The sequence below is a fragment of the Trichechus manatus genome, unplaced genomic scaffold (genome assembly GCF_000243295.1).
Source record: "Trichechus manatus latirostris isolate Lorelei unplaced genomic scaffold, TriManLat1.0 scaffold00154, whole genome shotgun sequence".
Lineage (NCBI taxonomy): Eukaryota > Metazoa > Chordata > Mammalia > Sirenia > Trichechidae > Trichechus > Trichechus manatus.
Window position 1 is genome coordinate 1374515 of NW_004444090.1, and position 20567 is coordinate 1395081.

Below are 20567 nucleotides of genomic sequence, written 5' to 3' on the forward strand. Positions count from 1 at the left end.
GTTAATCAGTTTTATTCCTTCCCCCCATACACACAGGTTATGATATGTCTACCTTCATAAGGCGCTACAGTAGATATTTAAATGAAAAGGCTTTCTCTTACAGACAGATGGCATTTGATTTTGCCAGAGTGAAGAAAGGGTATGTTTTTTCTTTCTCATATTAATTTGATAGAATGAATACTTGTGTACTTGATTTATTTTAACTAAGTTTAAATGCCAACTAATTTTGGTCATGAAAGCCCAGTTTACAATCAGCTGAAAAAGAATCTTAATAATCTTAAAGAAGTTAGCCTTGTGGTTGCAGTATGCATTACTTTATTTATTTATATCTTCATACAGAAAATCTGATTATTATTTTATTTAAGTTAATTCAAAATTCTTAAGCATATGTATACCAAACCAAAACCAAATCCATTGCTGTTGAGTTGATTGCAATTCATAGCGACCCTACAGGACAGAGTAGAAGTGCCCCATAGGGTTTCCAGGGAGCAGCTGGTGAATTTGAACTGCCAACCTTCTGGTTAGCAGCCAGGCTCTTAACCACTGTCCTAGTCCAAGTGGCGATAAAACATTGAATATCCAGAAATAACCGACTAATAAATGTATAGGACCTATATGAATAGAGCGATAGAATTGGAGTTATAGCGTATTTTAAACACATGAAGGTATCCCATATTCCTGCAAGAGAAGATTGAATAATTTGGGTTCTATTCTTTTCTAAATTCATTTTTTTGCAGTCATAGTAAATCCTAATGCTATGTTTTTGTTTTTAAATTTGATAAAACACTCCAAAGTTTATCTAGATTATAAATGTGTTAAAAAACAAAAAATTAAGGAAAAGGAGATGTTCTAGAGTCGAGGGGTTGGTGAGAAATTTCTTGGTCAGATATTAAAATATAAACAATAATTGAAACTGTAGTTTAACAATTCAAGTCTGACAGCAAATCAGTGGGAGAGGATAGCACTTATGTGATCTCTTTTTGCAAATATTTAATGAGCACCTATTATGTTCATGTCATTGGTAAGAGCTGGGATTCAGTGTTGGTAAAACAGCACAAACCAAAGGATGAAGGATAGATTAATTACAAGATACCCAAATTAGCTTCTCTACAGGAAAAAAAAGGTATCAAGTAAACTTTTATCATAAAACAAAGTAAGTTTCAGGTGTTTAAAGAGTTCCATATAAAACCTGCAAATGGCTAATGAGCTTGGCTGCTAACCAAACGGTTGGAGGTTCAAGTCACCCAGAAGTGCCTAAGGAAGAAAGATCTGGCAGTCTACTTCAGAAAAATCAGTGATTAAAAACCCTATGGAGCACAGTTCTACTCTGACAGAAGTGGGATTCCCATAAGTCAGAATCAACTTGATGACAACTGGTGGTAGTGTTAGGAAGAGTTGGAAAAAGGATATAAAGAGTCATTTCACAAATGCAGAAATACAAATGATCTGTAAACATGAAAAAATGTTTACTCAGTCATCAGGAAATGTAAGTTATTGCCATATGATGCTGTTTTTACTTATCAAATTTGCTCAATATTTTAAAATGTAATAATATTCCATATTGGCAAAGGTATAGTTTACACAGATGTACACTCCCAACACTGTTAGTAGAAGTGTAAATGGGAGCAGCCTCATTTTCCTCAAGCCCACATCCCATTGGTCTTTACATTGTATTCAGTCTTAAATGCTGGAAGGAGCTAACGGAATCAGCTTTCTCTGTCTGTACAGTTCCTAGTTTGCAGCTGCTACCCCAATCTAGGAGCTCAAGAATTAAGTTGCTTCTGTAGGACATGATTTTCTGGTTTAGAAATCTTTTATTTTTTAATTGTGAGGAGGAGGATTGTTAGAAGAATTTAGAATATAGTTTCGTTCATATTAAATATATAAGAATTATATCTACCTTCTGGTGGAGGGAGGATTAGCTGGTATACACTAAATTGGGTTTTTAAATTAATAAGATGGGAGTTTTTTCCTAAAACGTAAATTTTCCTCAGACATATTAAATGCCTTCTTAGTAGAAGTGGTTTTTTAGTCATATTGATCTTTTAATAGGCGTGCTAATTTTTCCACACCGAATATTCAGAATTTCTTTCTCACCCCCAAACATATCGCTTTTGGGACCATAAGCCTCATATTTGATTCATCATTGCTTATTGGCATGGTTGATAGATAATACCATAATTCAACTATTTACGGATAGAACCTATTGATTAATAAAACTTCTTTGAAATGGAAACATTTGAATTTTAATTGGTAATTCCCGTTTATTTCCCTCTAAATAGATGTTTGAATTTAGTTAGAAGTGATCAACCAGAAGTTTGTGCAGATCTTGTGTCTGTACCTAACTTGAAATAAAAACCCTGGTGGTGTAGTGGTTAAGAGCTATGGCTACTAACCAAAAGGTTGGCAGTTCAAATCCACCAGGGGCTCCTTGGAAACCCTATGGGGCAGTTCTACCCTGTCCTGTAGGGTTGCTATGAGTTGGAGTCGATTTGACAGGAACAGGTTTTGTTTGTGGTAGGTTTAATATTTTGTTTCAAGAACCCACACAAGAAGATATAACTCTCTATTTTCTAATAGCTGACCTAACTTTAGCTTTGAACTAATTTTTTTATCATGGTGGTGAAAAGTATATAGCTACCCATTCAAAATTATTTAGTTTGTCATGAGTAAATTAGGGTTTTCCCTTTATTCCCTTCTCTTATCTCCTTATTATTCCTGTGGGTCAGACATCCAGGCACAGCTTAGCTGGGTCCTCTGCCTGAGAGGAAACCTATATTTTTAATACTACTGTTTCTGTTATAGATTTATAAATACCCATTCAGAAATTCAGCTGGTCTGTTTCACCTAGGCTGTATTGCTTTCCTCCTTGTGGCAGTGCGAATAGAAAGTTAACATTGACTGTATGATTAAAAAAGGAGAATGGATAAGAGGAAATAGTATAGATAGAAAAGGGAAACAATTTCTGAACGTCGAAAACTATCCTACAAGATGAATGAGGATATGGGGGGTGGGGTGGGAGGAGTGAAGGACAGCTTTAAACAATGCATGTAGTCTTGAATTTTCCATATACCAGGAAGTTTTATCCTTCTCTTTAAATTGCAGGGCTGATGGTGTAATGAGGACAATGGCTCCTGAAAAGCTACTAAAGAGTATGCCGATACTGCAGGGACAAATTGATGCACTGCTTGAATTTGATGTATGTATCTCTCCAGATTCTTAATGAATATTGTCTTTTATTTGATGGTGGGCTACAGGTAAAGCCAAGATCTCTTCAAGAAGCAGCTTTAGATCTCTCGTCATTTAGATGAATTAGACCAATACTTAATACAGGCTATATAGCACAGTAGAAATGATTTGGGTTTCCCAGATTTTCCGAGCAGTTTACCACATCTTTACTTAAATCATGGAGAACTGTGAGTGGTGCATTTTTGGAACTCCATGTCCTGAGCAGCGTGGTGGCCTCCTGTTGTGCTTGACAGTATAGAGTAGCTGCAAAATGTACCTTCAGGCAGCTAAATTACTTGACCTGCTGTTAAGAACAATTTTATATGGCCCACTTAAGTGGCTGGCACTATCCACCAAAGAGAATTATTTTTGCTTTGTCATAGATGACATTGGTCCTTCCTAGCAATGCCAACATGATTTGTTTCTTAAAACCATAACCTCTGGACTGTGGTAGTGGATACACTAACCTACACACTTGATAAAATTGTATAGAACTAAACATATGCACACAAATGAGCACAGGTAAACTGGTGAAATCTGAATAAAATTGTTGGGTTGTATCAATGTCAATATCCTGGTTGTGATAATTGTGCATAGTTGTGCAAGGTGTCGCCATTGGAGGTAACTGGGTAAATGGTACATGGGATATCTCTGTATAACTTCTTAAAACTGCGTATGAGTTTACAGTTATCTGAAAATAAAAAGTTTAATTAAAGAAAACCACCTGATTCATGAAAATAAAATATTTTGACATGTGGGAAGATTCTTAATGTACTTGTCAGCTTTCTGCTTTCTGGTGGTTGCCTAAAACAGAGATTTTCCTTAAACAATAGTAATTTTAAATCTGTGTTATTATTAATATAGTCTGGACTATGATTGAGTCCTAGCCGCAATGCCTAACTCCTGTGAAATTTCAGTAAAAGCAGCAAACTATTTTATTGCTATTTGACAGATTTTATAGTAAGAACTTCAATACGTACCTATGGAAGTAGTTCTCTTAACTTTTTTTTATTCACTCAGTTTTATTTGTTTTCCTTGCCCTTAATAAATAAGGATACTGTCTTAAAGGAGAAAATAAGTCATAAAGAGAAAAAGGATAGAACCTGAGTAGTTCATGAACAAAGATTGGGTATTTGGGTAGAAATTATACCTCTTTGTGTTGGTCCTTGTAGTATTCGGTGGATGGGTGAATAGCTATGACTGTCAAATTATTTTAAGGGTAGCTGTCTAAGGTATGTCCCCCCATCCTGTGTGCTTCCTCACTGACCACCAGGCCCCTGGAACCCTTCCATAGAGAGCATTAGATAGGGAAAGATGGAAGAAATGTAATACAGCATAGTAAAAGCAGCAAAAGACCAGATATTTAGAAGTTGGATTTGATTGATCTGTGGATTATTACTCATATAGGAAGTGTAAATATTTTATAATTTAAGTAAAAAATACACCACCCATCTTTTGATATTGGTAGGGTTACTAAAAGAGTTACTTAAAATTTGTAGAATATGAATGAATTTCTTAGTAATCATTTGAGACATTTTAATATGCTTTGAGAAAAATTGTGATTTGATCATATGCAGTTAACTTATTAAATTTTTATCTTTTGATAGGTGCATCCAAATGAACTAACAAATGGTGTCATAAATGCTGCATTTATGCTTCTTTTCAAAGATCTTATCAAACTTTTTGCTTGCTACAATGATGGCGTTATTAATTTACTCGGTAGGTGGAACTACTGAAACGTGTGTTGAGTAAACACTGTATCTGAATGTGAAGAATCGGTTACTGAAGACTTGATATTTAAAAATATAAATATGTGATTCACATAGGTCACATTTCTCTGTTTATCCTTATGTTAATCCAGATTGTGTGGAAGAAACAGAAAACCCTCTAAGCAGGAAGCAATTTCATACAGAGATTTCAGTGCCTACCACATTTTAGAAAGGTTGAAGGAGCAGATTCTAAACTTTGCCTCTTGTAATAAGTCCCATAACAATATATAACTGATCCACAATGCTAGTATCTACCTTTGAGGCTACCCCTGGAGATGTATAGGAGATGAGAAGTCACTGCCACCTCACTAGGTATAATAGTGAAAGGGAGCACCCACTCCTTGGTTCCTGGATCCATGTTCTCTGGCTATGGTAGATAATGCATCATGTACTGATCTATAGTTCAGAGCATATACTGGACTCCCTAACTTCTCAAGGTATTTTCTTAGAGCTAGCACCCAATCAGAGTCTTCTTAGGCCTTTCCATCGTTATGTAAGGCCAGCTACTTCTGAGCTCATGGGATACATGGTAAGACCATGAATCCTGTGGAGTGAGTCCAATATCTCACCACTTGTGCAGTAACGAGAGTGTCTTGGCAGAGGCTGTGTTGTATAGGATATCATGATGGTAAGTCAGTCCTCCGAAGGTGGTGCTGGCAGAGGATTGTGGGCAGAGATGATAAATCCGTATCTCAGATAACTGTCTATTATGGTGTAAATAGATTGCTGCTCAATGCTCTAATAAAAGGAGTTAATCCTAATCCTGTTACTTGATGGGTGGCTGGTCTCACTAGACTATGGTGTTGTGATGGAAGCTCAATGATGACCTTGGCTATTGGCAGACTGAGGACTCAGCAGTGATGGTGGAGACATCAGCCCTGGTGATGGGAAGTCCATGTTGTTGAACCTATTCATAACCTCTGTATCTGATATCATAGCCCCTTTGTTCATCAACCTTTGGAATCCTCTTGTTCCCCTGATTATTGAGAACCTTTGTGTGTGTATGTGGTTTATGCCCTTTGGTCTGTATTCTCCTGGGATGAAAATAGCCTCATGCTCTTTATCTATTCTGGGGGTCCATCTACTACTTTTTCCCCAGATCTCCTCGTCACCAATCCTCCAATTCTATTTTTTCCAAATTCCTATCATCCAGGCAAACAGTTATTACTGTCCATGATTAGGTACAGTTCCATATTTCTTGCCATCTCACCTTTGATATAAAGTGGAAAATCAAAAAGATAAACTGCCTTATGTTTGGTCCACTGTGGAGATTTCTCTTTCTACTGTCAAGGCCATGCATCTGTGGGTATGTAATGACTCAGCAGATTATTTCCAGCTGGTGCCAGCATTTGGAACCTTTGCTAAGCCAAGCTTGAATTTTTTTCTTGCTCAGTCAGCTAGTCATAGGAAATTACTCAGAGGGCATAGGTGTGATTGGAGGGAGAAATAGTGCAGAAGAGTAGGCACACTGGGTGTATGACCCAACTGGTTATACAACCTCCATGGGCATTCAGGACCTGCTTGAGGCTGGTCTCTTGTATATCACTCCATTTGATAATGGAGTGTTCTTGTACTTGTCCAATTTTATGGGTTGATAGATCAGATAACACCTCCTTTAGAGTCAGAATGTCCAGAATGTCTCCACCACCTTTAGAGTCAGAATCGACTTGACAGCAACAGGTTTGATTTTAGGTCTATGTTCATTTGGTGTTCTATGGTTAGGTTCTCAATCTCTAGAAGAAGCCAAGAGCAATTTTTCCAAAGGAGAATAGTTACTGTCTGAAGAAGACAGGCTCTGTTTCAAAACACTAGGGGCCTATGCTGTGATTTTCCTATTGGAGCTTGCAGAGGCATTCTGTAGCATTTAGGTCTGCCTCATACACTCTGAGTACGTTTGGATCTGATGAAATAAAGGCCCGTGTGACTCCAGAGTGGTGCTGTTACAGAGCCTCCCTTGATCTGGGCCCCACTCACATCTGACAGCTATACCAGATACTCTGTTTAGAGCAACACACACGCGCGCGTGCACACACACACACACGTAGCCTCCAAAACCAAAGAAGGTCAGTAAATTTTTGCCTCCATTTTAATTAAAAGGGGTCAAGGTGCAGCAATTTGTCTTTCACACGGTGGGTATTTCTCTAAAATTCTCAGACCTTTAGACCCTCAGAAATTTCATTGAGGTGGCAGGTCCCTGAATTTTCATGGATTCTATCTCCTACTTTTTGACATGCATATGTCTTATCATGACATCTAGCATAGCTGTACTTGTTGCCCATGAGCTACAATCAGCCTCATATCATCAAAGTGATAGCCTATAGGATTAGGACAGCCAGAGAGGTTCATGTTCCTAAAATAAGATAGCTAGGGTTTACTGGCATCCCTGCCAAATAAAAGCAAACTACTTCTGATGGTCTTTGCTTTTTGGGATAGAGATAAAAGCATTTGCCATTTCAGTAGCTGCCTACAGGTGCCAGGAGCTGCGTTGATCTTTTCTGTGATAAAAGAAGACACATCTAGATCTCTGCAATTGGGAGTTATCACCCGATTAAATTTACAGTAATCCACTGTCAACCTCTAAAATTCATTCATCTTTTACACAAATCAGTTATGCAAGTTAAATAGGGATGTGATGGAATTAAAACCCCTGTATCTTTCCAGAGATCAGGGGACCACTGTGGGGATTCTGCTGGTTTCCAAGTACATCTGTTCCAACTATCTATTCTGGAAACTGGGGAGATTACCACAGATATTTTCATGTATCCACTAGATAGACTTTGCTTTTATCATCCTAGTTCACTCCACTGAGTAGAACATATTGGTAGAACAAATCGTAACATTTTGAGTCCCCAGAAAGTAGCAACAGCTTGAGTCAATGTCCAGTAATCCCTGAAAAGTATATCTCTTTCCCCTGTACTCAGTCACTCTGGTAAAGGTCCTTTCGCAGAAGACTAGGAAAAAGTGCCTTTGGCAGTGTTTCAAGGCCCTTCCTCAAAACTATGTAGAGTGCTTATTAAAACTCAGTTTGCTAGGCCTCAGCACAGTTTTCGATTTAGTAGGTCTTGGTGGGGCCTCAGAGCTCTGGTGGCACAGTGGTTAAGAGCTCAGGCTGCTAACCAAAAGGTTGGTGGTTCAAATCCACCAGCTGCTCCTTGCAAACTATGGGGCAGTTCTACTGTGTCTTATAGGGTCACTATGAGTCAGAATCTACTTGATGGCAACAGGTTTGGTGTTTTTTTTTTTTTTTGGATGGGGCCTGAGAACTTGCATTCCTAATAGTTCCTGAGTGAAGCTGTTGCTGCTGGTCTTGGGACTTCAGTTTGGGAACCACTGTGTTTAGAGCCACTCCCAGATGCTCAGGCTAGCATTTTGAATTCATACTTCTTGGCATGTTTACTCTAATTGATAAATTATCAATTACATTACAAATCTAATGCATTGTTCCTTCTTTCTTGTCTAGTGCCTTTAGGATCCATTCTCATTCTCCATATTTTTATCAATTAAAGTTATCAAATTCAGGGGAAAAAAATACAGGATGCCTAGTGAAATTTAAATTTCAGATTAACACAAATAACTTTTTGTAGAAATATGTCCCAGGTGATATTTGGGACACACTTAAACAAAGAACTTAACTTGTTGTTTATCTACAATTTAAATTTAACTCGGAGTCCTGTATTTTATGTGGCAGCCCTACTGCCAAAATAAATTTGTGAAATCTTGCACTTCTTTGACTTGGGCTAGACTTTGTACTTACTCCCTAGAGCACACTGCAATTTAAATGTCATTCTAGGTATTGAGGAATTTGGCAGGGGGAAGGAGGAAGGAGTGGGAAGATAGGTCTTGAGGAGAGCGTTCATCCCCCTCCTCAGGTGAGTTGATTACAGGACCTGTGAGCTAGGCAGAACCAGCTTGCTCAGGCTGAGGTGGAAAAGCTTTTGCCAGCAAGGGAAATTCCCTTTGGCTTGAATCTACCTAAGTGCGCTCCTTGTCAGTTTTCAGGGCCCCACTCTTTCTCAATAAATGTTCTAACTTTCACAAAAGAGACTTAGTGAGGCTTCTATAAATATATGTTATATAATTCTACAACTCACAGGATTAGACCCTTTATCTGACTTTCAGCTATAACAGCCATGTGGCTACAAGGAGATAAGATTATTATAGGGCAGTCTTGGAGTGACCTGGTCCTCTCTGCCTGGAGCCAATAATTTAAAATCCCTTGTTGTGATTCTCTTTTTTAAGCTCTCCAGTGGAGTCAGAAGCAGCCTTCCGTCCTACGGTTCTGTTTGCCTTGTTCCCATCATGGTGGTCTGTCCCAGCATGATGAGCTTTCATTCCAGGTGCTCATTCCAGAAAACAATAGGTGATAATTTAAGTAATTATTTTTCTCCTATAATAGCATAGACCACTAGAAGTGTATTTTCCAAGTTGCGGGTGGTCATCTGTTCAGGTTACATATCTAATCCCAGATTCCCATCTTTGACTTTTTTAAAGGTACGTTTTCTAAAACCATTTCATGTACTAAATACTGTGTTCAAGAAACAGAGACCACTCTGTATATTCTAAATGGAAAGGGGGTTAGTACAGGAAGTTAAATGGTTATGTAGTTTTTGGAGGCCTACAGCAATTGGTTCGAGGCTTACCTCCTGAAATGACTTTGAGAATAATAGGTACTCACTGACTAGGGAAGCTACAACTTCTGACACTACCACTTTAATGTATTCTAAAAATAAGAAGCTACTGCCACCACCACAGCTGCCTTGCAGCACTAGGAAGCTGGAGAACAGACGCTTGAAGCCTCAATGTAGGAAGTAGGGGATCAGATGAAGAAGCTGGGACTATAACCATTACTCCTGAAAACCCAGGAAGCTGGCGGGTGGACAGTGGAATGTTGCTGAAAGATAATCTCACATTTCTATGATCTTGCCAGCCAGAAGAAACAGCAAAAAAATGCACCTTCCATATCTCGCGTGGGTGTGTCTAATTTGCAGAGCTGAATTTGCATCTAGAATCCTGACTTCACATGAATCTAGAAAAAGTAGAATGGGAGTTTGGTTGAGCCAGTCACCAACATCAGACACAGTGTCTTGGAGGTTTTGCCTTTAGTAGGGGAAGATTCCTGCCCTCAGTATTACAGTTCAAAACCAGAAATGCCTTTATTTCTGGCCTGTTTTACTGGCTGATCTTACGCTTTCTTACCGTTCATAAATGTGAGCATTTGCTAAAGTTCGTTTCCAGTTTTCTACTTTTCTGCTTCTTCTGTATTTTCTCCCTTGGAAAACCTATCATCTCCTTTATGATGAGTTCCAAATCTATTATTATCTTTTTTCTGAGCTTCAGTTTTGCATGGTTTATTTATTGTATATGTTTAAATGTAGATATTGTACTTTCACCTAAAACTTGGAATCTCTAAAACTGAACTCTAGAACTCACCTTTTCTAATCTCCTTATTTCTGTTTATATATAATTAGTCTTTTAAAGCTAAACTAACAGTTATATTGCTCATTTTCCTCAAGTCAGTATCCGGTCAGAAATGTTCTTTTGATTCATCCTCATACTCTCTCACCAGTGTACCCTTGTTTCCATTCCCACTATTGGCTTGAGAATATTGAATTTATTGTCTTAACAATTCATTTAGCAACTGAATATATTCAGCCATTTGATTCTCCCCTAGTGTTGTCTTGAACAGCTACTTAAATGCTATCATACTTAACTTTCTCTTTATGTTGACTACGCAGATAGACTGTGATAAGAGTGTATTTTCTCTTTATAATAAAATAATAACCATTCAATACATATTTTTATTTCATTGAATTTGAAAAAAGATAGTCTATTGGCTAAGATTTAGGAGCAGAAAGAAAGAATTACCCCTTGTTATATTAAGGAGTTGACTTTTTTTCTGCAAAAGTGATGGAAGTGTATAGTTTTGCCTTATAACATTCTGGTGTCAAGTGGCCTTCATTCAGCATTGTTGCCAAAGCTGCTCTTCTTAAAGTAAACCTAGAAAACAGGTGTACAAGATAGTATCCTAGCTGTTCTGAGGCAGGTACTTTTTTGTTTACTAGATAGTGTTAGGCGTTAACCTTATAATCAGGGTTATTACTTTAATCAAGAACTTCATGAGTTCTTATTTTAGAATTAATATTGCTGCTACAAACATTTACAAATGTTTTATGGCTGTAATAAAGCTCTGACTTGCACTTAAGAAGATACTTCCCTTACTAACTAGTGGTCATTACTCACAGCTCACCTGGAAAGTCTGTTTGTCTCTCAGGGATGAGATCCCTTTTCATTCGGTGCCTTTCCTAGGACAGTTATCCTCTGAAGGTTAATACTAACATGACAAGGGGAATTTATCAGTTTTCAAAGATTCATGTTGCAAATGTCAAATATGATCATTTCAAATAATGAAACCCAACATACGTTATTTTTAGTATGAAAGAAAGGCAGAGAGACTGATTTCTAGGAGACCCATTCCCCTCGGTAAAAGTATTAATTTCTCTGAGCCCTGCCCGGGTCTCTAAGAGAGCACAGGACAAGGAAACCTCAGGGCTTTGCATTTATCAGTATATGTTGCCTTTCTAAGTCATTACCACTGTTACAAAAACAATTACGAGGTTATAACCTAAAGCTATAATTATTTGAATGTCTTTTGTTGAATCCTAAAATACCACGAGAGATATAAACAATTTAAAAAGAACCCAGACGGGAGAGAAAAAAATTGCTTAAAATTTTGATGCATCTCTTCAAAGGGAAATTGAGATTATTCAGTTTTATTTCTTTTTGAATTATTGTTGAAGATTCGATGCACAAAATAAACTTTGATTGTAGAAAAGAGAAGTAATTTAGACGTTTGGAAGAAATAGTCTATGTGAAGACTGTTTTAAGAAGAAACATAAGTATAATTTACAGAATAAATCCTTATTTTCAAATTTTTGAACTAATAGGAACATATGTTCTCTTATAGTAGTACCATGATTCTATCTGTAGCGATAGAAAACAAGATAGATAAAGTATCCTTAGATTTGGCCGTTGTTTAAAAGATTCACTTCCCTCTCAAATCTGAACAAGTAGAAAACAGTATGAATTTGTTTTCTTGAACTTTTTGCTTCCCTTGAATACTCTACAGGGGAGGTCTATGTTAAAAGTAAACTTACCAGAAGACTGTCAACAGAAGGTAATGAGTAGCTACCCTTGATAATTAGTTCTTCGTGTAATTATATATTATTAAATCTTTGTTGAGAAAATAAAAAATACTTTTGAGTTAGTAAAATTGCATGCTGAATGAAATCAAGAACTTTCAAGTATCAGAGAATATAAAAATAGCATGTGTTTAATCAAGTGGAAATATAATGAAATTAAAGATGCTAGGTTGTCAGTTATGGCGCAGAGTTGCCTGGAAGCTATTGTAGCCATTGATCTACTGTGTCTCCAACTACAATGTTAATAGCTGTTGGCTGAATGATTGATGAAAACCAGCAAAAACACTGATAAAATGCTAGTTTTCTTTAAAACATGTATTGAGGGAAACACATTCTCATGCTGCAATTATAACAAAGCTATAGTGCCTTAAAAAAAAAGAAAAAGTTGCTATCAAGTCGATTCCAACTCATAGCGACCCTGTAGGACAGAGTAGAACTGCCTCATAGGGTTTCCAAGGAGTGACTGGTAGATTTGACCTGCCGACCTTTTGATTAGCAGACAAATACTTAACCACTGCGCCACCAGGCTCCAACAGTGCCTTAGAGATTGTGAATTCTGAGTCTTGGGAGTGCAAAAGAAACCAACAGATTGATCCTCTGTCCCTCTGTCTGGAAAGCTAAAGGTTGAGAAAGAGGATATGATTGTAGATTATAATGTGACCAATAAAGAAATAATTTATGACCAATAAAAGTATCAGTTTATACTGAATGTAGAAAATTTAAAGACTTCCTTAATTCGGGAAGGTATATAGATTATAGGTTTATAGTAGCCTAGTAAGAAAACAGATGCTGTAGAATGCAGTCATAATTTTTGAGATTGTTATCAGGAAGAATTTGCTGCCATTTTCCAAGACAGAACACTGGCATAGATGGATCAGGAATTTAATCTGCTGTGGCAATTCATATATTCCTCTGCTTTAATTCTGCTTTTAGTATTTAAATTGTTTTACATGAGACAGATAATTATCTTAGAACATAACACCTTCTTTAAGCTGTTAAGGTCTCCCTTGTTTAGATGCTTTAATACCTCATATAGGTTTTAGTGCCAAGTGTTTTGATTAAACATTAAGTTTTTAAATAGTAATCTTAACATCAGCTTGGAATAAAATTGAGTATAATACCTTTGATTTTCAAGTTGCTTATTGCTTTATTTTTTCTAGAAAAGTTCTTTGAAATGAAGAAAGGACAATGTAAAGATGCGCTAGAAATTTACAAACGATTTCTAACTAGAATGACACGTGTGTCTGAATTTCTCAAAGTTGCAGAGGTAAGTCATATTAAGCTTTGCTGGGAAAATAATGTTTAAAATATTAGCTCATGTATCTGGGGTATGTAGTAGAACTTACAATCTGACAAGACATTCTGCCACAGAGTATATTAGGGATGGAAGTGACCTTAGAGTTCATCTCATCCAGCTTCTCACTTAGAGCAGTACTCTTTGCTCCTACATCCCAGTCAGATGATCATTCTACATTCAGATGAAAGTGTTGTGGATCATGAGCTCATCTACTGCTTTGTAAGCATCTGTTCCTCCACACCACCTAATGGCTATCTTTGTAAGAAATTGCTTCCTTTTTATTGAATCCTGTATTTACCTTTTGAAAAGTTTTTCTCCATTATTTTTAGTGTGTAAACCATAAATCATAAAATCTGATCTTCCTTACTTTGTCAATGAAAGAATAAAACAGAAAAGTATAATTCATTTTATAAAGTTTATAAATTCTTCCTTAAGAACATTTCTTTGTACTTAATCTCAATAACTGTATAGCCATAGAGTTAGTGTTCCTGAGGTTATCTGTTAGTTGGTGTTTTCTTTTACTAAATGCATTTTTTAATTCATACTGATACTGGAATGATGACATTTTTATTGTAGTCATTTGGCAAGACGACAAATGGGTTTTAATCTTACATGTCAGCTAACTGATTGCTAGAGACTGATTGGAGTGCTGGGTGAGAGGGATTTTGAGGCTCAATAGCAAAGCATACAGTGTGGCTGTGGGACATTCATGCCATGTTTTTGCTATTTTGAGAATGCAGTGTGAGAACAAACATTTAACACACACAATTTCAAAAGTGCTCTAGTCCATGCACTTATCTTAAGCTCATTTACTCACAGAAGTAAATTGTCACATTCACATTCAAAGACCAAAATAATAGCAAAATGCTGACTCTTGAGCTTTGATCCATACAACATGTAATCAGAATAAAGATCTTTTTTGTATAGGATGGAAAATAAAAGGTAAAGATTAGTTTGTATAAATTACATATACACTAAGGCATGTTCACCTGTATTTCCTCATGGATTTATCAGTGTTGGTGGTCTTTAGGGAAGAATAGAATTGCTTGAAACTTTGGTACCTTTAATGCTTCTAATCACAGGTTTTGTTTTTTTGTATTTGAAATATTATTTTGCCATGGTTTATCCATAATTATCAGTATAGTCTAGTAAAATTTACCTAATTTCTTTCTCTGAAAAGATCATTATGCCTAGCACTCAAAGCAGAAGATCCTTTCATTGTTCCATTATAGTTTGGTTCACATACTTCCCAGTTTTTCCATTTGTTATTATGTTTATCAGATAAATAAGGGACTGGACATGTGACAAACTGGGGAGTACAGTTCTCTAATTAGCATAGTAGGGCTGGGCTCAAGGGCACCATGAGAAAAGGAATATATTATTTATTTGTTAATTCCCCCTATTTTACACATAAAATTTTATTGCTTTCCATCTTTTAAAAAAACCACCTTGTTTCTCTTGATAACCCCATGTTAGCACAAACCCAGTTTTGGCAGTTGAGCTTATGTCTTTAAATAGCTGAATGGTAAATATTTTTTATTTGAACATAAAATTAAGACTTTTTATAAAATGGATAGTGATTTAGAAAATTATTTTTCAATAGAATAAACATTAAAGCACAATGGGATAACCACAGCCATTTATGTTTCATTTCACATTTAAATTGCATTGTTCACAATTTAGATAGTAATCAAGTATCAGTGTTGAGTGCTTTGGTTGATTTAGAAATTTTTTTTATAAATGTACAAAGCTTCTCTCTCTGCCGAGCAGTACTTATGTGTATATATGTCTGGACTCTGTGATTAGTACCATTTGCCTGAAGAGTCTGTAAGAGACTTCTAGAATGTCATTTTAAAAATATAGATACACACATATTCACACGCTATTTGGAAATGTTAGCAATAAGTTGTCCACATATTAAAAGAAACGTAGGATAGTTGAACAATTTCTACAGAGACATTCAAATCTCCCAGTCTCCCAGAGGGATTATGCGACATGTAGGGAACTTCTCGTGCATTGGACTCTGTCCTAGTCATCTAGTGCTGCTGTAACAGAAATACCACAAGTGGATGGCGTTAACAAAGAGAAGTTTATTCTCTCACAGCCCAGTAGGCTACAAATCCAGATTCAGGGTGTCAGCTCCAAGGGAATGCTTTCTCTCTCGACTCTGGAGGAAGGTCTGTGTCATCAATCTTCCCTTGGTCTGGGAGCTTCTCTGCTCAGGAACCTCAGATCCAAAGGACGCGCTCTGCTCCTGGCTCTGCCTTCTTGGTGGTGGTGTGAGGTTCCCATGAGTCCCTGCTCGCCCCTCTCCTCACATCACAAAAGAGATTGGCTCAAGACACCATCCAATTCTGCACACCTCACCAGTACAACTGCTGCCAGTCCATCCCACCAGACCACAGTGACCGAATCTACAACGCACAAGGAAATCACATAAGATCACAAAATGGTACACAATTACACAATACTGGGAATCACCACCCAGCTAAGCCGACAGACATTTTACGGGGACACTATTCAATCCATGGCAGACTCTTATACTGAAGTCTCCTAAGGCAGACAACTGGAATGTTGGTTGTAAAATGGTTGTTTCATAGGTTATAGGCATTTCTGCTAAACACTGTCCCCTTTAATAGAACCAAGTTATTCTTAGTTTGCTGTTCAAGAATTGTAGGAGTTATATCTCCCAGAATAATTATAGACAAAGTGATGAGACTTCTGTAATACAGTAACACTTTAGCCTGGCCCTCCAGGTACAGTGTGGTTCAAAAGTTCAAAATCATTTTAGAAAAAAAGCAATGTCAAGGACGTTTCCTAAATTCTTTCTGTGTCATTAATAGAATTATACATTTAATAGAATCAGAACCACATCACCTTTTACCAAAGTGATTCCAAAAACACCTGTTATACTTTTTAAATGGATCATCTAAAGAAGTGTTAAAATAAAGAAGTAAACTTAGTGAATTTGCTTTAGTTTATAATTTCCATAATTTATACTAATTGAGTTTGGGGAAGCATTAGTGGTTTCCCTAAAGCCAAGATTGAGTCATTAGCAGGTAAAGTCTGTACTTATGGGAGAAACCTCCAGCATAAGTTGATCTAGGGGGTTGAGGGCTAGTGCTCTAGACCAGTGGTTCTCAACAGCAGAGAATTTTGCCACACATCACCTTCCACCCACCAACAATGTCTGGATACATGTTTGGTTGTCACAACTGCAGGGGATAGAGGTGTCTGCTGGCATCCAGTGGATAGGGACCAGGTATGCTACTAAACACCCTACACTGGACACAACAGACCCCACAACAAAAAATTATCCATCCCAAAATATCAATAGTGCTGAGGCTGAGAAGCTCTGCTCTTGAAATAGAGAAGGGAAATTAAACCTTGTGGCTCAGCATTTAACATAAAAGTGGATTTTCCAGTTTGCCTTACAGTTTGCCTTACTGTCTTTGTAGGAGCCCAACACTTTCACTCTGTGTGATTGTTTCTATATTTTTATCAGCATAATCAAAGCACCTGATTTTATAAGGAGAGAGACCTTGATTTCAGTTTCTTTCTTCATATAAAAAGATAAAATTGGTCTTATGATACATTTTCTCCCAACTTTTTATTCTGATAAAATTTCAAACCTAGAAAAAGGTGTTAGAGTAGTATAAAGAACACCTGTGTACTGTCTACTTGAAATGATTCACCTTTATTCATATTTTGCCATATTTGCTTTACAGCCCCATCTCTATATAAGTCTCTCATATATGTAAAATACACACCACACATTCAAGCACACATTTTTTTTCTTAACTATTTGTAAGTATGTAGAGTGATTCTTCTTTCCTAAATACTCTAGCATCTTTCTCCTAAAAATAGGAAGTTTTCCTGCAAAAGCACAATAACGTTGTTGGATGCCACCGAGACTATTCCAACTCATAACGACCCCATGGGACAGAGTAGACCTGCCCCATAAGGTTTTCTAGGCTGTAATCTTTATGGAAGCAGATAGCCAGGTCTTTCTCCTGCAGAGCCACTGGGTGGGTTCAAACTGCCAACCTTTCGGTTAGCAGCCAAGCACTTAGTTATTGTGCCGCCAGGTCTCCTTACAATACTATTAGTACACTCAAAAAATTAACTCTAATACAATGTGATCCAAAATTTAATATAATATCATCTAATATTCAGTCCATATATATATATTTCCCCAGCTGTCCCTGTAATTTCCTTTATAGCTGTTTAATTGGCTCCTAGACTTTAAAAATTGCACGTTGCATTTGGTTGTTATTTCCTTTTTTTGTTTTTAATTTAGAACAAGTCTCTCAATTTTTTTTTTTTAATCTTTCATAATGTTGACATCTTTAAGTATTTCAAACCAGTTTTCTGGTAGAGTGTCTCAGATTTGTCTAATTAATTTCTCATGATTAGATTCAAGTGAAATATTTTGGCAAGAATACTGTATAGACGATATTGGTACTTCCTATTGTGTTATATTGGGAGGCATAAATTGTTAGTTTGGGTAATTACTGGTGATGTTAAATTTGACAGTACAGTTAAGGTGGTATCTGCCAGATTTCTCCAAGTAAAGTTACCTTTTTTCCTTTGTAATTAGTAAGTCACCTCTGGGGTAATATGTTGAGACTATGCGAATTTCTTGCTCTCCAGCAACTTTTCATCTAACAGTTTTACTATCCACTCATGAGACTTGCCTCAATCAGTTCTTTTTTGTTTGTTTGTTTTTTTTTAATTTTTTTTATTGTACTTTAGGTGAAGGTTTACAGAACAAATAGTTTCTCATTAAACAGTCAGTACACATATTGTTTTATGACATTGGTTGTCAATCAATTATTTCTTGCTGGTTGCAAAATCAAGATTTTATAGTTCAGTGTTTCCTTCCACTTTCTTTTGTCTGTAAAAACAAAATCAGATAAAGCAAAAATAAATACTCTTTCTCCCAACTTGTTTTGTTTTCTCTTTTGATTTTAGCTTCACTATGGACTCATGGATTTTGTTGTTGAGTGGAGCACGTATGTCTTAACCAATTCAACCATAAAATTCTAGAGGCTGGGATTGTGAAAGATTGCTTGCAGCAGGAGAATTTACATATCTAATTGTGTTTTCCCTTTGATTTTCCTTTTGATTTCGGAGATATTTACAATCCTCAAGACACTAAAATATAATGACAATCATGCTTCTTTATTTTGAGGACCATTTTCCCTTTTTCATCATGCAACTCTTTATAAGGAAAGTTAGTCAGCCTACTTAACTGTCACATGTTCGTGGAAAGCAAACGTGTGTTAAAGTTGTTAATGTCTCATGCTATCAATTTGAAATATTTGACAGGTAACACTTGTACATTTGCGAATATTTATAAAGTATATACACAATATATTTTTTCAGTCCTGTTGCTAAATCTCTCTATATTTTTGTGCTATTAACCAAATCAGATGAAGTTTCCATCAGCTATTACTATTTCTAATGCCAGCTAGTAATAAAAATAGAGAGGATCTGGTGAGCAGTCTAGCCTACTTTTTACATTCTTCAACTTGTATATAATTTTATGTAAGTAGTGAAAACTGTCTACATAATTAAATTCTTTCATTCATCTGTGTGCCTTCCCTGTGCAGGCACTGTGCTAAAAGCTGGCATATAGAGCAGAATGAGACAGCCTTGCCATAAAGAAGCGCAATCCAATGGTGCACTCACAGCCAAGCATATTAGTTGTCTTTGCATACATATTCATTACTTACTCAGATTGGCTCACTTTTGATACTGTGTGTTAAATGCTGATTAATTTCTTCATGTGATTTTCTTTTATGTTCCACTGCATATTCCCATTAGCATAAAACTTGTTCCAATTTCGCTTTCATGCTTTTTTTTGCACTTCTCTAGTCCTTAAATGGAGCCCTGGTGACACAGTGGTTAAGAGCTATGGCTGCTAACCAAAAGGTCGGCAGTTTGAATCCATCAACCACTCCTTGGAAACCCTATGGGGTAGTTCTTCTCTGCCCTGTGTGGTTGCTATGAGTTGGAATCAACTCGACGACAACGGGTTTGGTTTGGTTTGGTGTTAGTCCTTAGACTTAATAATTCAAGAATGGAGTTATATCTACTTGAAAAAAATTGAAGCTGATTTCTTCTAAAAGCAGAGATTATTTTGTACTGTTTTCTACAGTGTCTTATAAATGTATCATAATAATATCTATATTAAAATTTTATAAAATTCAAATTAACTTTTAAAAATGTTATTATCTTCCTTATAGACGAGAGCTGCTTGGGAGCCAGGCTGTCTGGCATTTAAGTGCCTCTTAAGCTGGTTTTTAAAGAATCCACATGTCATAGATTTATTCGTAAATTTGCTAACAGTGTTTTTAGACTGGTCTTTCTCTAATCTAAGGATAATACGTATTTGTAAGAAATCCTGCAAGCATGTGAGGTGTGATAAGAAGACTTCATAGACCTTTTCTGTTCCCTTATGCTTCATTTAAGTGCCAACTGGTTGCTATGAGTCGGAATCAACCCGATGGCAATAGTTTTTTTGTTTTTGTTTTTTTTTGGTGTGTTCTTTGGCAGTTCTACCCTGCCCTGTAAGGTCACTATGAGTCAGAACTGATACGACGGCAAGGGATTGGTTTGGTTTTGGTTTAGTACAGCCTAAAACTTTCTTAAGTCATGTATATATAAGTACATTTCACTTACTTTTTGTTTAATAGAGTGAGTGAAAAAGTAACTAAACGTTATACTACTAATAATGAATGTATTTTTAAATAAAGTAAGCTAAAAAACAAACATTTCAAAAGTATCTAATTTCACTTGAAGAAGAATTGACGCCTTTGAATTGTGGTGTTGGTGAAGCATATTGAATACACCATAGAATGCCAAAAGAATGAACAAATCTGTCTTGGAAGAAGTAGAGCTGTAATAGTCCTTAGAGGCAAGGATGGCTAGACTTTGTCTCACATACTTTGGACATGTTATCAGGAGGGACCAGTCCCTGGAGAAGGACATCATGCTTGGTAAAATAGAGGATCAGCGAAAAAGAGGAAGACCCTCAACGAGATGGATTGACACAGTGGCTGCAACAAT

At 36.6% G+C, this 20567-nt stretch overlaps 1 protein-coding gene across 5 annotated transcripts in view; it reads left to right on the forward strand.

Annotated features, from left to right (window-relative positions):
- SNAP91 (synaptosome associated protein 91) overlaps positions 1-20567 on the forward strand; it is a 173394-nt gene that overhangs the window by 62767 nt on the left and 90060 nt on the right. For all 5 annotated transcript variants that reach the window (XM_004386043.1, XM_004386042.1, XM_004386045.1 and 2 more), the window contains 4 exons: positions 37-139; positions 3106-3199; positions 4836-4947; positions 13357-13463. In XM_004386043.1, the coding sequence (XP_004386100.1) occupies positions 37-139; positions 3106-3199; positions 4836-4947; positions 13357-13463 (416 nt within the window). The remainder of the gene's footprint in view (positions 1-36; positions 140-3105; positions 3200-4835; positions 4948-13356; positions 13464-20567) is intronic.